General features: G+C 29.1%; 1 protein-coding gene across 1 annotated transcript in view; it reads left to right on the top strand.

The window, feature by feature from the left end:
• The window catches only part of LOC148310617 (cholecystokinin receptor type A-like), a 105,718-nt gene extending 98,498 nt beyond the window's left edge, over positions 1-7,220 (top strand). Inside the window, 3 exon segments of the mRNA XM_088258125.1 lie at positions 2,652-2,728; positions 4,548-4,664; positions 7,125-7,220. Coding sequence (XP_088114251.1) covers positions 2,652-2,728; positions 4,548-4,664; positions 7,125-7,220 — 290 coding nt within the window.
• Positions 7,221-17,419: the final 10,199 nt, after the last annotated feature.

The following is a 17,419-nucleotide window of genomic DNA, read 5'->3' as shown; positions in this document are numbered from 1 at the left end:
GTCCTTTTCCCCTATGTAGAGTTAAACTTTGTTCTGAGAAACCATTTATATAATTATCGGTATATTATTATAATGTTCTAAGAGCTCCAACTGGATCCTTAACAAACAACGTTACATTTACTACAGTGAATAACATTCATATTCTGGGTCAAAATTACATGTGATCATTGCATAAAGTTATCTTTTGATGTTGATCCATTTAATAACAATACGAGTAAATAGATGAATAATTAAGTTTGTATTTTTTTTCAACACTAATTCATTTAATAACTATTTTTAATACTGTCACAAGAATAATTCCTTGTAAATCCACGAAAATCTACAAAAATACCCCTCAACATCATTATAAATTATATAAATGTGTGTGTGTGTATGTGTGTGTGTGCGTGTATGTGTATGTGTGTGTGTGTGTGTGTGTTTGTGTGTGTGTGTGTGTATGTCAGTGTTAATATATGTATGTACCATTTCTATTTGCAATATTTATATAAATATCTACGAATCCTTTTATACATATTAAAAAAAGGTTAGGTTAGGTAAGGTTAGGTTAGGTATATTAGAAAAAGGTCACAGAAAATATAGATATCGTTATATCACCAAATATATAAATATTGTTATCTTATTCTAATAATAGTAAATGTATTTTACATTCTTTTTCAAGCCTTTATTTGCACCCAAAGGTGCATAGAAAACTGCATTGTATTGACGAAGTGTTATCGTTACTAACATATAGGCAAGTTCAGTACCAATCCAGGGTTAGATTAAGTAAATATTAGAGTGAAAATGTACTTTAATTTATTTAAACTCCAGCATGGCAGCCAAACGCGGTAACAACTAAACTATGGAAGCGGACAATTTTTTTTAAACCTGGCTCTAAAAATGTTAGAATTTATGAAGGTATTTAACTAATGACACTTAAATTCAATACTAAAAAAGTACTTTATAAAATTGGATTATCTGAAGGAAAAAATATGCTAATACCTGTTATCGGAAGCTCGATAGTAAATAACAATGAAAACGTTTGATTATTTTTTACCAAAGTAAAATTTTCCTTATTTGAGATTCAAACTTATTCATTGAATAGAATCACCAACCAAAAAAGTATGTGAATCTAGAAAAGAGAAAGAAAAACTTCATGAATATTTGTAACAAGCACTTTATGAATAAGTATTACTAAAAAGGTCCAATGTTTTCACTCATTATCCGAAACACCTGGATCAAATATTACAAAATCTGAATGTCTACATTATCCCTACTTAGTACCTTCATGACGTGCCTCCCTTAGAATGAGGGTAGAGTTTGGAGAAGGGATGAATGATACAAATTACTCAACCGCTTGCCGACAAGTTAAACTTGAAATTGGACCGCGTAATACCTCTTGGAACCCGTGGGCTTTAAAATGGGCTTGGAGCTGATCTGCATTTACAAACGATTCGAAGCTCGTGTGTGATGGGGATATTGCCGTGGTTGAATTAAAAAAATCTTGATTACAATTCGAATATTTGTGATTCAGTGGAAATACGTGCAAACATGAATATGACCGAAATAAAATGATTGGTTAATGTAAATTTTTCATTAATATGCTCATGAGGGAACTGAAAAAGCGTATTGTAGGAAAAACACCAAAAACTATGTATTTCCCTTTTTAATCAGTATCTATAAAAATTATATCATTTATATTTTACCGGATTTATTTATCATTTTTACATAAAATATTTCAAATTACATGTTTAATCATATTAAAAATGTATAACTGGAAAAGGTCAAAGCTTGTTTTTTATTTTTTATTCAAATTATTTCGGTAATTTGACATTTAATCATATTATGAAACATTAAAAAATATGTTTTACTTAACTTTTTAAAAAATTAACGCAAATCAGCTTGTAAAATATATATTTTAATATTAATAAGCATATGTACGTGTGTGGCTTTGTGTGATAATTAGTCAAAAGAAGGATATTTTACAGTTTTTTTTTCTTTCATTATTTATTTGAAAGTTAATAAACCAGAAACTGCTGAAATGCGAAAGCTTAGATGGTCAGCTGGAGTGTCTCTTAGAGATAGAATAAAGAGTTCACGCATTTGTGGAAGCCTGGGTGTAACTGATATCAAAAGTAAGGCAGAGGAATAGCAATTGAGATGGTATGGGAACATAGGACGTAGAGATCCTGAACATATTGTAAACTAGGCGATCACCACGGATCTTTCTCTAAAAATATCTAGAGGAAACCAAAAATTTCAAGAATGCTACAGAAAGATAACATGCTTTGAAGGCATGACCTAAGTGACGTTGTGTATTATATAATGACCTACAACCTGAGGATGAGGAGAGTTAACCCAGTCTACAAAGACGATAATTCGGTAGGAGCGAGGAAGATAATTTATTCAAAAGTTTTAGCATATTTTCATAATTCTTTTTCAAAATTGAAAAAACCAAAAATGTCGTTAAACTAAATATCATTTTTTGACATCTTATATTGTTTGTTGGGTAAAGCATTAATTACGTAGTTTACAAAAAAATAAAGTCAACATTAAACAAACTAGGCTATATTTAAGTTAAATAAGTTGAGTTCCCAATTTTCTCGATAATATGTTTTAAAGAGGGAAGCATAAGCCTGTGTGTTTATTTTTGATATCCTATCTTTATATTGCAGACTTCGCCAAAATTACTGTGGAGACGACCTTATTCTCTAAGGTCGATTGTGTTGATTTTACTAAATATATAAAAGCGGTTTGTAATTCGAGCTATCTGAATCTATCTAAAATGACCAACCAATCAAAACTTTCAATGTATAGTTTTGGTTGCGGGTTGAATTTTCATAAAATTTGAAAGACGTATTTTTCAATGAATGTAATGGTTTCTCGAAACATAAATTTTAATCTATTTAATTATTCATTCTTCAAAGGATCGCCCAAAATATATAAATATTTTTAATAACACGAAAAAGTGAACGACAAATGATAAAGATAGTGTTAAAATATTATTCTTTAATTTTCTTTAATTGAATTTTGTGATATATTTGTTGAGATTTCAACAAAAGTCTACAAAGTATTATGGACCAACGCTGCTTCTTTCAGTGACTGAAATGCTGAATAGCGAGAAGTATCACCCAATTCAACTGGAAAAGATACTACCAGAGATACAAAAACAAAGGTCAAATTGTAATGGAATATTTCAGCAGGATTTAACCCCCTGCCACAAAACCAAAAAAAAAGATGAAATTCTTCACACAAAAACAATGAACTGTGTCGGACTGGTCAAAAATTTTACAAGACATAAACTTAATTGAAAATCTATTGGCAATCTGTAAGAATCGGCTCTCCAAAATTGATTGCACTACGGTGGAAAAGGTCATTTTGTCTATAATTCAGGTATGGTTTCGAGACGAAAAAATAGCATCCACATGCGAAAACCTTATAGAATAGATGCCAAGAATGGTAAAATCTTTGGTTAAACCCAAATAAGATCATGTTAAATATTAACGTGTGATAAAACCAATAAACAAAAAATTTTACAAAACTTTTTACGAAAATACAAAAAATAAAGTTTTGTTTCAATTAATCTGTTCGATCTGTATGTACTATGTATCATGAGATCGATCATATATCTAGAGGTTTCAATGTTTGATTAGTGTGATTATCAATCATGGATCACTTTTACTTTTACGGAAAAATAATTTGGATGTTTGCGTATTTCAGGGTTTATGACCTGTCAAAGGCTGGTTTAGTGATTACTTTACAAAAATGCAATATTCGCCACTCTACCCATAGGTGACAACCACACAACTACCAATTTTTGATCTCCGAGATTTTATATATTTAAAACAATGTCAAGAAAGATGAAAAATAATATAGAAGTCAGAAAATTACACGTCTTATAATCTGTCTTTGGCTGGTTTCAGTGACCACTTTATACACTGTGTAATATTCACCATTCTACCCATAATTGACTATCATACTTCTCATATTGTATTAATGCTTTGATTAAAAAGATCAAAAGCATGTTACTTCGTCGGTGACATAGATGGTTGAATTTAAAAACTTTTTTTAATAGAAAAAACCTTCAAGAAATGTATGATTAAAACCAAAACCAAATCCAGAATATGGGAACAAAATTTAGACACACTCAAAATATTATAGGTAAAATAAAATGAAACTAAATATGTCATATTTTACACCCGAATTCGTCTGCTGACAATCCCATCTTTTAAAAGCCATGATGGTAATCTGAATTTCACATTTGAATAACTTTTTGGAAACTTTTTTGCATGCAATATTTTACGTAAATTTATCCGCCTTCTCGTTTGGTCGAGATATCAATAAAACCTAAATAAAAACCTATTCTTGGGGTTTGAATCCGTTTCTATGTTCCATGATTCTAAAAAAAACATTGAAAATACGAGTATAATAAACACAAGCAAATAAACGTGTGAGAGTTTATTAACCAGCGCTTAACAATGTAAACCTGAAAATCTGAAAAAGGTAGAACAATAAATAAAATATGAACGGCTTCTGACCTAAGGCTCTTGTTTCAGAGGTGATAACGCTAGACGCGGAGGATCGTGTTTAGCGGCGAATCCGGGTGCGGGGGATGCGCGGGGCAGGGGGCGGCCTTCCAGGGGAGCGTCGCCACCGTCGCGACGCTCAGCGTCAGCCGCCTAGCGCAGGTAAATGTTCGCCGTGAAGGGTTTAGTTGATACTTTGTTTTTATTTGCCTAATAAATAATAAATACAATAAAGGTTCGGCATAACATTTTGACAGGAACCTTTTTATAAAGCCTTTTTTGATCCTGCCATGTTTTTCTCTTAATTTGAGTATTTATTATTTTCTTTGTAATTTCATATAAAAATCATATTTTTGTACAAGCAACGGCACGATAATTAATATTCATATTATTTTTTTTTGACATCTCAACATAGATCAAGAATTATATGAAAGTCATTTACGGAGCTTACGACTTCATAGGTTGGTTTAAGTGATTACTTTACACACGTGAAATAAAAATAATATGAAAAATAACTCCTATAATTATAGATAATTCAGAAGTATTTGGACACACTCAAAATGTTGATAAAATTAATATGGATTGTTTTCGTTTTGAGACAAATACTTGATTATCATAATATATATATTCAGAAATAATTAATATGGCACCGTTCCGGCACCTTTCAGTTTCAAAAGGAACCTTTATTGACACCTCTGCACCACTTTTAATTTTAAAGAAATACGTATATTAAGGTCCTGTTTTAGTACTTTCAATTGCTATACGTTAAATAAATGTGTTTACAGTGCATATTGTAAGCTAAATCATCCTCTTTTATTTATATTTTGACCAATTTTGAATTTTTTTTTTTATTAACATGACTTTTTGCACAAAATAAGTATACATCGCCATGTTTAATGCTAAGAAATATTTTTTTTTACGAACTAGTGATACAAGTCAAGATTTGTAACCTTTACAGTTTTTAATGATTAGTTGGCATGTAACTTGTTAATAAGAATAAAAAACCGATAAAAATACATCAATTATATGTAATTGGTTGCAGTATGAATAATCAAATAATTATAATATTGTATATTTATGAAATAATGAAACGTTTGAAAATAAAGTTTATACAGGGCTACTCTTTTATATAAAAAGTAGAAAGAGAAAATGGAAAAGAAAACTAGAAAGGAATGACACGATAAATAATTAGTATTCATAGAATAAATAATGATATTCCAGGTTTTTCTTGGAATCCATTAGAGATGGTGCATTTTTCATATGAAAATGTAATTTACTCGATAGTCTGGTCGCTTGGACAGTTACTGAAGAATGATGTATGGCGAGGAAGGGAATGTGTTCTATCCTGAGAACAACAAAGCGAGTGACCATGATCAAAGGTGTAAATAAAGTTTTCAACAAAATATTTAGGTGTATTGTGTATGTGAAGAATATTTTAAAATAGAAAGAGTAAAAGAGGGAGAAATTTATGGTTTATGCACCGATTGAAACAAAGTCATTTAGGTTCAGTGCGAAAATATGAAATAATTTTTTAATTTGAAAAAAAGCAACTGCTATATTTTGAAATTGCTCGAGACGATTATTAAGTTAGATTTGGCTTTTAGAAATCTAATATTAGCATAACACGTGAAAGTTACCATAAAAGGATAGATTGTGACAAAATTATTTTCGCTATAATCGAAAGACAGTTCTATAGAATTAACGAATAAAGGGTGACATAAAATCTTTTTTATACCTTAGTGATTTGTTAAAGCAATATGGAATTTGAATGTTATTATAATATTTTATGGCCATCTTTAAAAAACGATCTTAACTGATTAATAAAAATATGAAAAATACAATATTTTATTTATTGATTCGGCATTAACTTTGTTGAATGACATGATTATTTTAATAAAAATTAAACACTTGAATAATCCACTTAATTCAGTTTTATTTTTATTTACGTCTAGTTTCGAAAACGACAATTGTTTTCATCTTCTGGTACAAATTAAAACTAATGCCAGAATAATTTGTACCAGAAGATGAAAACAATTGTCGTAAATAAAAATAAAACTCAATTAAGTGGATTATTCAAGTGTTTAATTTTTATTAAAATACAATATCTTATATTCTTAATTAAGTATAATAAATAAATATTTTGTGTTCGTCCCTCTCCAAACCCAAGACCTTATTTTCTAGAATCAGTAAAAAAAGGACTAAAATACGAATACAATTTTTTTATAAGGCACAAATAATTCCTTTATTGGAGTGTATTAATTTTTGTAACAATATTATAAAAAGAAAAAATATAACGCACATGAATCAAGTTAAGGATGTCGATATTTAATTTACTTTAATAATAATCAATTAAGTTCTTGATAAACTAAATATTTAATAAAATATTGTTAATCTAAATCCATTTAAAAATTAATTAAACGTGTTTTTGGATATTACAAGTATATGTTCTTTAAAGTATATTCGGTTTCCAAGCTCAAATATTTAAAACACTGGCTTCAAGTTTAGTAATATAATAATTTAAAGCTGAGGTGGATATTAAGTTTAAGCTCGGGTTTTAGTGGTTTAATCTCGCGTCTCGATTAGTTGAACTTAGTTTTGAAGTACACAAATATTTTTGTGCAGGTAATAGAAGCGGCACCAGACGACGCCTCGTTCCATTACCGGATCAGCTGGGCGAGACCGGGCCGACCAGATCCTTCTCCAGCTCTGTACGAGTAACTGCACCCAGGATAAGATGTTCTACATTGTAATGTCCTGAAAAGTGAACTCTAAAAGTGTTGTATCCTGAAAGTCCATAAAGGGGCATCGTAAGGTAGTATTTTCATGCATATTTCTTTTAAAAGAAACTGTTTTCTTGAGTATAGTAAATTTAAAAAATGAGATTGAAGAAAGGTATCAATGAAGATATTAAATAAAGATGCTTATCTGATTGATTTTAATCAACAGGGAGACAAAGAGAATGCGAGTTCTTAAGTTCATATGGACCAGTTCGGAAGATTTTTATGGTGATTTTAATGTTTTTGTTTTTAATCGCACGAGTTAATACAAAGATTTTACTAATTACAAAAAAACTACAGAATATTTTTTTTTGTATTAAATTTAACTAAAAAAATAAACGAAAGAATATTGTAATAATAGGATATTCAGAAATGCTAAAATTCTAAAATATTTATGTAATTGATTTGCTTTACTTTGTGTAAAATGTAAATTTTTAATTGAATTTAAATAAATATAATTATCGTATAGTAAAATACAACGTGTATATTTTTAATAAACGATGTAAAAATACGCGATACGTGTCCAAATGTTACGCACAACATTTCTCCTCTTGCAAATAAGATTATATATAAATAGGTTCGATAACTGTATATAATAATTTAAGATTGAATTCGAATGAAAGGATGCTAAATTTATAAACTTTTGGGATTGGAAACAGATCGACTTGGAAAATTCTTATCAGAAAGATTTTTAGATTGAGATTAGTATTTTAGCAATGTGTCACTTTCCTCTAAATTACTCTATCGAATTAATAGCCTGCTGTTTGATTGACTCATTGACAGTGTAATCATTAAGCTTAGCTTCTGATTTCCGAATTTAAATCCAATAAATGTCTATTTAATACTATACACAACTTCAAGCAGTTTCTGAGTAAAATATTGTTTCTGTTTGTTGAAAAGTGATTTATTAAAATAAAATATTAATATTGCAATATATATGTATATTCATTTATATAAAAATTTATACTTTTCGAAATTTTACTGTGGCAATTAAACATACTTTTTAAATATATTTTCAAAAAATATATATACAAGAAAAAAAGGAGAAATACAAACGATTCATATAAAATTTTCCCATATTAATTCTAGACTGTTTTTACCCATTTCTTCATTTTGCCTTTGCTCCATATTTGCTTTGCTCTTTTACCTCTGTTGTCAATAAAATGAAAATAAATGGAAATATTCACTTCTTCTTTCATGTTTACTACTTAAATATTCGATTAAAAATTGTATTTACGATATTAAAAGTTCTAAAATATTTGACCTACATATGCAGATGAAAAACCGATACAATATTTTATGTGTGTGTGTGTGTGTGTGTATTTTCTGTGACCACCATTGTTTGATAGTTATTTTGAGGATTTTAAGAGAATTGTATTTTTGTATTTTTTAGAGTAAATTCGTCAAAATTACATAGTGTAAATATTGGTGTTCTTTAATAATGGTTTCAACTTCTTCATTTGAACAATTATCAAAAGATAGTAATTAAAAAAATGAATGGAAATGTCCCACTCCAATGTTATAATAATAATCATTGAGTGGTTTGAATGATATTTTTGTTAAAAAAATTAATATACAAATTCATCAAATATATTGAAAAGAATCTTGGTTAAATAAGTAAGAATGTGAGTTTTGTTCATTAATTGCAATAATGCATTCGCATTGGTATGGCAGAGGCAGTGATTTACTTGCCTTCAGATCATAAATATTTATTGATAAAGATTTATCAAATAACTTATTGTATGTATGGTACGACATGATACGACAATTTTAAATAAAAAATCTTTTAGTTTTACTGATTTGTGAAAAAAAATCCTAGAAGTTTCTGAAATTTTCTAATTTCTGTGGCCGCTTTAATTGATCTACATAAAGATCTCAGAAAAGTTCCAAAACCCACACTAAGTCCGCTAAAATGAACCAAAATAGCTCAATTATACTAACTGTTATCGTCTTTTGACAGGAAGAATGATACTTAGAAATGAAATGGTCAAGTAAATGTGTATCCAAAATTAGCTTTGTAACTATGTCAGCCTTAAAGCATTATAAAGATGGTTAATTTTGCTAACACCAAGTCGTGGAAGCATGTGATAATAGTCCATCTATCTGCGTAATTATGTACTAAAACTTGCAATAATAATAAAAGAGGGTTATCTTATTATTTCTATGTTCGGTGCTTCCAACGAAAATAAATTCTACATCAAGTTAAAATAAAACCATCTATCCATGGAATTAAATTTGTTTGATTTTTAACGAAGATATGGGCGCAATATCCTACAGCAAAAATTTAAATCTCGTTTTTTAATAGAACGCTCATTTTTCTCACTTTAGCATTGGCAATTGAAAACATGAAAATTAAATTATTTTAATGAAGTTTTCCATTGAATAATTTGTAAAAGTGAAATTTTAAATGTTGCTTTGTTTAAAATCTTTCACTAGCTAATATTTTAATTTGCCTGTGGCGGGTGAAAACATGTTTTCTTTTTAAACTGCTTATTTGACCGCAATGGGATCGTTTTCTGTTGAATTTCGAAAATCGTAGATACTTAATAGTCTATTAACAACAGATGACAGAAAAATACCAACTTAAACATGGATTTTAATCAACATATAACTATTTTTTAGGAAAAAATACAGGAAAAAATCTGTTGTGCATCAGAATTCGATGTTCGGTCAGATGCTGTAACCTCAGGGATAAACAAGCGTTAACTTGTTTAAAAAAATACAAATACAAATAGTAGAGGCAGAATTGTTAGTCTTCATTTATTAAGAATGTACGTTAACTGTTTACTATTTTATCTACTCATCGCTTTATTCTAAAAACAATAACAAAATTAATTTATTTTGATTTTTTATAACTAACGTGAGACTGTATTTAAATCAAAATAAAGGTTTGATAATAATATTTAAAGGTAAACCACAATTTCATTTTACTTACATTTTAAATTGAATACTGAACAAAAATGAGTAATACTTCAGAATACATAAAAAAGGCTGTGGATTTTTTTTTATTATAATAAAAGCACGAAGCTTAAATGTACATAAATTTAATTTTACATTTGCATTGCATAATACATACAAATACGTAAATTATATATGACTTTAAAAAAAATCTAATTAAAAAATATTTCATGTATAAACATATAAAGCATGTATACATTGATTTTTGAAATAAAAATATATAGAAAGAAAATTGAATTTGTAATATTGATGTAAATATTTAAAATTTACATATCTTTTTACTTTATACGTAAGTTTAAATTTAAGTGTAAGAAATAAAGTTTACTTTGAACTTTCTATAATATTTATGCCATGTAAAAAGCTTAAAATACTTTTTTTTCACATTTATTAAGTATTGCATGTCTTTGTTTAAAAAATATTTTTATTTATTTATAAAATATTACAATTGATGAGTTTTTGAGCAATGTTTCATATGAATACATACAAATATTTTTTTTTCATTAAAATCTAATATTACACGCATAAATGTATTGTATATTACTTGTAATAAATGTGTTATCAAACTCTGAATGTTCAATAAATTTTCAATAAAAACTGTGTTTTATTTTCTCAAATCGCGAGCTTTAAGGTAATCATTTTATATGGAACTGAATTTTGTATGGTACAACGTTAACATTTAAAAGATTTTTATTCAGAATAATAATAAATGTGATAATACAATTTATAACAAAGTTGGAAGTAGAAAGCGTGAAAACACATTGAATCTAATAAACATACCCATCTCCCAGCTATAGTGGTGCTTCGTATAAAATTTTTCGTGGTGAAATTTGTTATTTCATTTACCCCTAATTGAGTTTTCACAAGTTGGAAGCTTACTCAGTGAAGGTTCATTAATACCAAATATAAAGTCTGTTCGGTATCTACCGTGTGGTATTTGAAGTTCTACGACAAAAGCAAAATTCTCACAATTTCTTAACATCTTTACATATTTGATTACAGCTTTATGTGACAGTTATAAGATTTATATGATTAACATTCAAACATTAATGTTTTGATGTTAATTCAATCCGTAATCTATTTTTCAAACCTTGAGGTGAAGTGTTCTTTTGTTATTCTGATATATTTTTATGTAAATATTACGATAAATTACCATTTAAAAAAAAATATGATTGATTTAAAGAAATAACAATATACTAAAGTCAAGGGGTTTAAAAAAATTCTGTAAAGTTTTCTGTATATAAAATTAAATTTAACATTAATGGTTTAAAACACAATATTCCCAATCTCATACTAAATTAGAGAGTATATTGAAGGTATGTGTTTTACTAGAAGGCACAATAAAAATCAATTTAAGAATAAAACAACAATCAAATTTATTAATATAACATCAACAGACTGGTAATGTAACAAAACCCGGTAACTTTAAAATAAAATATAAGTGGAAAAACCTATTTAGTTATTGGTTAATTATTATGCAAAATACGCTTTGACCATGGAACATAGGTGAACAAAAAACATTAAATCAATATAAATAACTGCTAAAAGTAAACAAACTTTGGCAGTAGCTTTTAAAGCAGTCGTTTGAGGTATTTCCCAAATTCACAATTCTGCATACTAGCTCGTACTTTATCCGTGAGATATCGTCGCAAATAAATAACGAGTGCGTGTGGGGAGAGGGCCGAGAATTTCTACAACTTTGTTTGTTTCAGTGCAGGGAGGACGAACTTCTACACGATATTTAACGGAAAATATTTTTTTAAATGCTCACACTGAGATTTTATAATTTGCTCGTACGATATTTAAAAATCGATATGTGTCTGCCTCCGTGGTGTAATGATCAGCGTGTTCGGGTTTCGTGCTGTAGGTCCCTATTACCCTGGACTGGTCAGGAGTGATGCTTTTATGTAAGAAATGATCAAGATAATGCTGTGTTAATACGATACAGTGCCCAGTGGACCACTGGGTGCGGATAAGGCTTATATCATCCATAAAGTAAATAATCCGGTCTTCGATAGGATAAGAAGTGAAAAATATATGTTTTAGTGATAAAATTATTATTCTGACTCATTTTCACAACCAATTGCTGCAAAGGGCACCGCATTGAATTGCCGTGGGTTGCACGCTCGTTAGATTTCAAACAGTTTTATTTCTTTGATAATAATATTGAAAAAAAAAGAATATCTTCACACGATTTTCACCTTCGCCGATGAAAAAAATAAAGTCATTGAAATGAGTTTTAAAATTTAGTTTGTATTATTTATATCAGAATTAAAAGCGTTTTTTGCAAAATACATAAACACTTAGTGACCTCATGTATAAAGAAAACCATGAAAGTAAGTTGTTTCGTATTCCAATTCTTATGCTTTAAAATCATTTTTATTGAAAAATGAATTTCCACTTGTACATTATAATATGCTTTAGACATGAGCTGGATTTCAAAGCTCGGTCTCTTGAAAGTACGTGCAATATACATGCACATACATTTATGTACGTAGGAATTCAAAGAACGGTTGGAATATTTTCATAGAATACCATACATTCCACGTGCTTACATCATTGTAAGCTTCAAAACTAGGTCATTTTGTAGCCACTATGCCCCAGTCGCAATACTTTTTGAGAGATATGCTCATTTTTACAATATACAACAAAATGAATGGGAGTTCTTTATATTAAGAGGATACAACGTACGTCTTTCCACGCCTGATTGAAGAATGTATATTGGATATTTTTTGGTGTTTTAGATTTTTTTATTTATTTCATATACATGGTTAAATTGAAACAATAAATAATTTTCTAGACATTTCTACTTTAACAATCATAGAATTAATAACGTAATTCTCTCCATTAAAAAGACAAGGCTCTTGTGCTTGGAGAGGGACTTACACTTATTGTTTATTGTTTATGTTAGTTCGTAACATTTGACTCTCATACACTTAAATTATTACACTCTGTTATAAATAAAGGTCAAGTCATGAATGATTTACAAAATTTAGAAATACATATAAATTTAAATTCAGATAAAACAATAGTTAATAATATACTGTTTCAAAATACGTTACCATTATTATCAATGTTTCCTTTTACAAAAAATGTTGTTCCTTAACCCCCCTACCTATATATATTAACCTTTATATACATCTAAATATATTTTTATTCGTTAGTTTTAATTTGTACCAGAAGATGAAAAAATTGTCGTTTTCGAAACTAGTCGTAAATAAAAATAAAACTCGATTAAGTAAATTATTCAAGTTCATTTTAATAAAATAATCATGTCATTCCACAAAGTTAATGCCGAATCAATAAATAATAATAATGTTGGTAACATAATTTTTTCTATTATAGTTATTTTTTTGTGTTTGAGTGTCTTTCATTTTCATATTTTTGTTTTAATTCCTTACCTTTCAACAACTCTTTTCTCTTCAAAGCCACGGAAACTAGGACTCCGTTGTGTACTTCCAGTTTAGCTTTCGCTGATAGGTTTTTGTTTGTTATTAATTTATTACTATTAAATTGTTTTTTTTTAAAGAGAAATAATTGTGTTTTTATTATTTATACAAATATTAAAATGTATACTATTTCTGTGAGCCTAAGCGGCTCATTATTAGAAATAGGTATCAAATTGTGGTAGAGTGGGTTCGAACCAAGAAACTCTGACTTAAGAGTCCGCGACACTCACCACGGGACCACAACCCGACACAAGTTACTACCATACATACAACAAATATATTCTTCCATAATCAATAAGAAAAACCATTCCATCAAATTTATAAATCGATTCACCCCATCTCATATTTTCATATTTACCTGGTTTAAAAGAACAGTGCTTTAAAATCCAATTAAAGGCATTTTATAGCAAAAAAATGCTTTCAAAATAATGCAGATGGAGAGAACGTTTTAACGATTTTATACCATCCATTAAAGTTGCATTCCGAATGCAATATAGCACACTGTGTGGTATAATAGATGCAGTTGACTGTTTCATATCGCTTGTCTGCCGGCAGATTTCAACTGCTCTAAGTAAATTTCATACATTGCAGAAGTGGTTTTCTAGAGGTTTACATATAAACTGAGAAATGTCGTCAATACAGTAAAGCGACCTAGAGCAGTGATGAGGTATTTTTTACTAAAAAAATTATAAAACCGTATTTTACAGACAGTATGAAGCATTTTCGTCTTCGAAATTGCCCATTCGCATCCAATGGTGCATAGGGCACTGCGTCGTAGCGAAGCAATGTTATCCTGATAGTTGATTGCATGAGGGCAAGGTGATCAGCCCTGCGCTAGGGTGATATTATAATTTATTATTAGATTAAAACCAATATTTTTAGCTTTTCCACTTTTTTATTTGACCAGCGACCGGGTTTCGTCGTTACCGACATCATCAGACTGTCGGTAACGACGAAACCCGGTCGCTGGTCAAATAAAAAAGTGGAAAAGCTAAAAATATTGGTTTTAATCTAATAATAAATTAAAAATGCAATTCCATCACGAAGTGTCAGTGGATAATATAAATGATATTATAAATATGAGAGTCGACAACAGTCAAACTTATTTTGTCCCCCCTAGAAATCGAATACGGGACCTCCATCATGGTAGCACTGACCACTATACTAAATACAGCGGTGGATAATTAGATGTGTCTTCTATTCGAAATTAAAGTAAAAAAGACGAGTATTTATTTAAAAATTTTCGCCAGTCTAAAATATTGCCATATATTGCATGGCGCGGGAATTTTATCTCTATCCGGCAACATTGTAGTGATGGGAATCGTGAAGTATATAAATAGATGTAGTATACATCACAACACTTGCCCTTGAGGTATTATTTTACGAAAATGGCGCTTTATAAGTTATCCAAATTTATTATTTTACTAACACATAAGGTGCATTTGTAGTAGGTACACAAAATACTATAATTGAGTAGTGCGGTGTTTTCTGAGGCCAACACCCCCTCCCCACTTTGGCAAGAGCCCTAGAATTCATAGTACGAGTATTATAAAATTAGTTCGGTTTTATAAACTAAGAGGAAAAAAATCGTCTGACTTTGCAATGTGAAAATAGGAACGGTAATTTTTTATTTTTTTTTAATTGCCTAGTTTTGAAGTACGTCTTATAGTCCGTTAAATACGGTATATATGCATATGAGAAAAATCTGTATACCAGAGAAGAACATTAAATCTGGAATTAATTTCCGTTAAGGGTTTTCTCGGAAAACTAGAACTTTAAATCTCTGAACCCATCGTAACTGCTGCATCCAATGAAGCTATTCCTCTACCCTTTGTGTTCGCTGAGAATGCGGGGAATTATTCACTTCGAACAATTCTAACGCTATAAAACAATCAAAACCGACAAGTAAGTACTGTGAGAAGCTTAGTATATTCGATGTGTTTATTCAAAATAATCGTCAGATTTTGGCCAAGTATCATATACAACCAACGCGTCGTTAAAACCCTATATACTACCATATACATAAAAAATGTTTACCCAATCGTGTATTTTATTAGTGATAGTATTCTAAAACCGGTATATTTTAAGCGTAATAATAAAATACACCCTAGATTGTTTAAATAACGCATTGCACGACGCTTTTAGATTTGAAGAAATTCGAATGGAAGTTCTGAAGTATTTATTACACGACAATTTGAATACCAGGATTCTTAATATTATATAACAGAAGCCCTTGATAACTAACTAACAAACCAATAAAATTGTTCAAAAATGGAATTGACAAGCTTTTGAAAACTTTGAAGAGATTTGTGAAGAAAACTACGTGATTATATACCCTTTTTCTTATTTGTTATTTATTCACTTTTTTTGTTTACCTTAATTCATAACCTTGCGGTGAGAAGTGCAAACGTCTGTAGTTTAAAAGAAATAACAATATGCAGTAGAAGTCGGTTATAACGAGGGTCTTGCAGACGGCGTATCTGACCCACGTTATATGATCACTGCGATAAAAACAAATTGTCAAATATCATGATTTTTTCTCTATGAAGAACAAAACATTTACTAATTTTCTTTATTATTTTTATAAAATATAACGATGATACCACAATCAGTTATTAATTATAAAATCAGTTATCCATTGCTTTTTTTCTAAAAGGATCTTTTTTGAGAACAGAATATCAAAATAATAAAAAAAATACCGGGATATATCCAAATGCGCATTGTCAAAGACGCGTTATGGATATGCGCTATGACGCAATCAAGAGGAATGAAGAATATTTAAATATTTATTTTCAAAGAAAAATATGATGTGCACATACATTTTATTTATTTATTTATTTTATTTATTTATTTTTCATAATACATAGATACATTTAAATATACATATTCAATTCATATAAACATTTATTATATGTATTACATACATAATCGAAAACATTCAAAATGCAAAATGTCAGCAGCTGTCAATAAAATGTGTGCTTTGAGTTATATTTAGTACGGTGTGTGTTACTGTTCCGCTCAACAGATGGCATTGCCATAGCGGTCAAAAAATGTTTTGAAAAAACAAAATTTTGTCTGTCCCAGGTAAAAATAACCAATTACGTAAGACATGTTCATATTTGAATACAAAGCTGTATCAAAGATTTGAGATTTTGAGCAAAACTAATATTTATATTTCAATTAATATACAATAGATGAAGTGCAACAGACAGCATTTTACTACGTTAATACTTTGTGAATATTTGTTTGTAGATCAACAAAGACTTCTGTTCATGCTCATTCAGTGGGTTTATAAAATAAATTATTTCTCTTGTATTTGCCAACTATTCTCATTTGGTACTTGAAATATAATGAATCTTTTATTTTAAACCTTTGTCACATAAAAGGAAACTTCACATTTTCCCTCGGAGCAGTAAGAAAGCACAATTGTTTTAACAGAACTTACATCGCAGCGGAGCTTTCATTACAATGGAACAAAAATAGTGTTCACGTTTTACATTGTCCGTGGAGTATCGCATCAATTTACTCATTTCATAAGGCGAGAAATACACTAGACAAAAAACGTTTCCAGCTTTTAACTATGTTAAATATAATAGAAGGGTAGTGTTCTATTGGCACAAATTTCATTTTCAAATTAAGAAATAGATATCCGCATGACATCAAATTTATATTTCGTTCTAGTCTTTTAAATTAATTTCGTTTTCAAATTTAAGATGTTTATCCGTATGGCATCAAA

This window comes from Brachycentrus maculatus, unplaced genomic scaffold, assembly GCF_059751285.1.
Source record: "Brachycentrus maculatus isolate JH-2025_06_01 unplaced genomic scaffold, ASM5975128v1 h1tg000090l, whole genome shotgun sequence".
NCBI lineage: Eukaryota > Metazoa > Arthropoda > Insecta > Trichoptera > Brachycentridae > Brachycentrus > Brachycentrus maculatus.
Note: the sequence above shows the minus strand (reverse complement) of the source record. Positions and strands in the feature narration are given on the sequence as shown.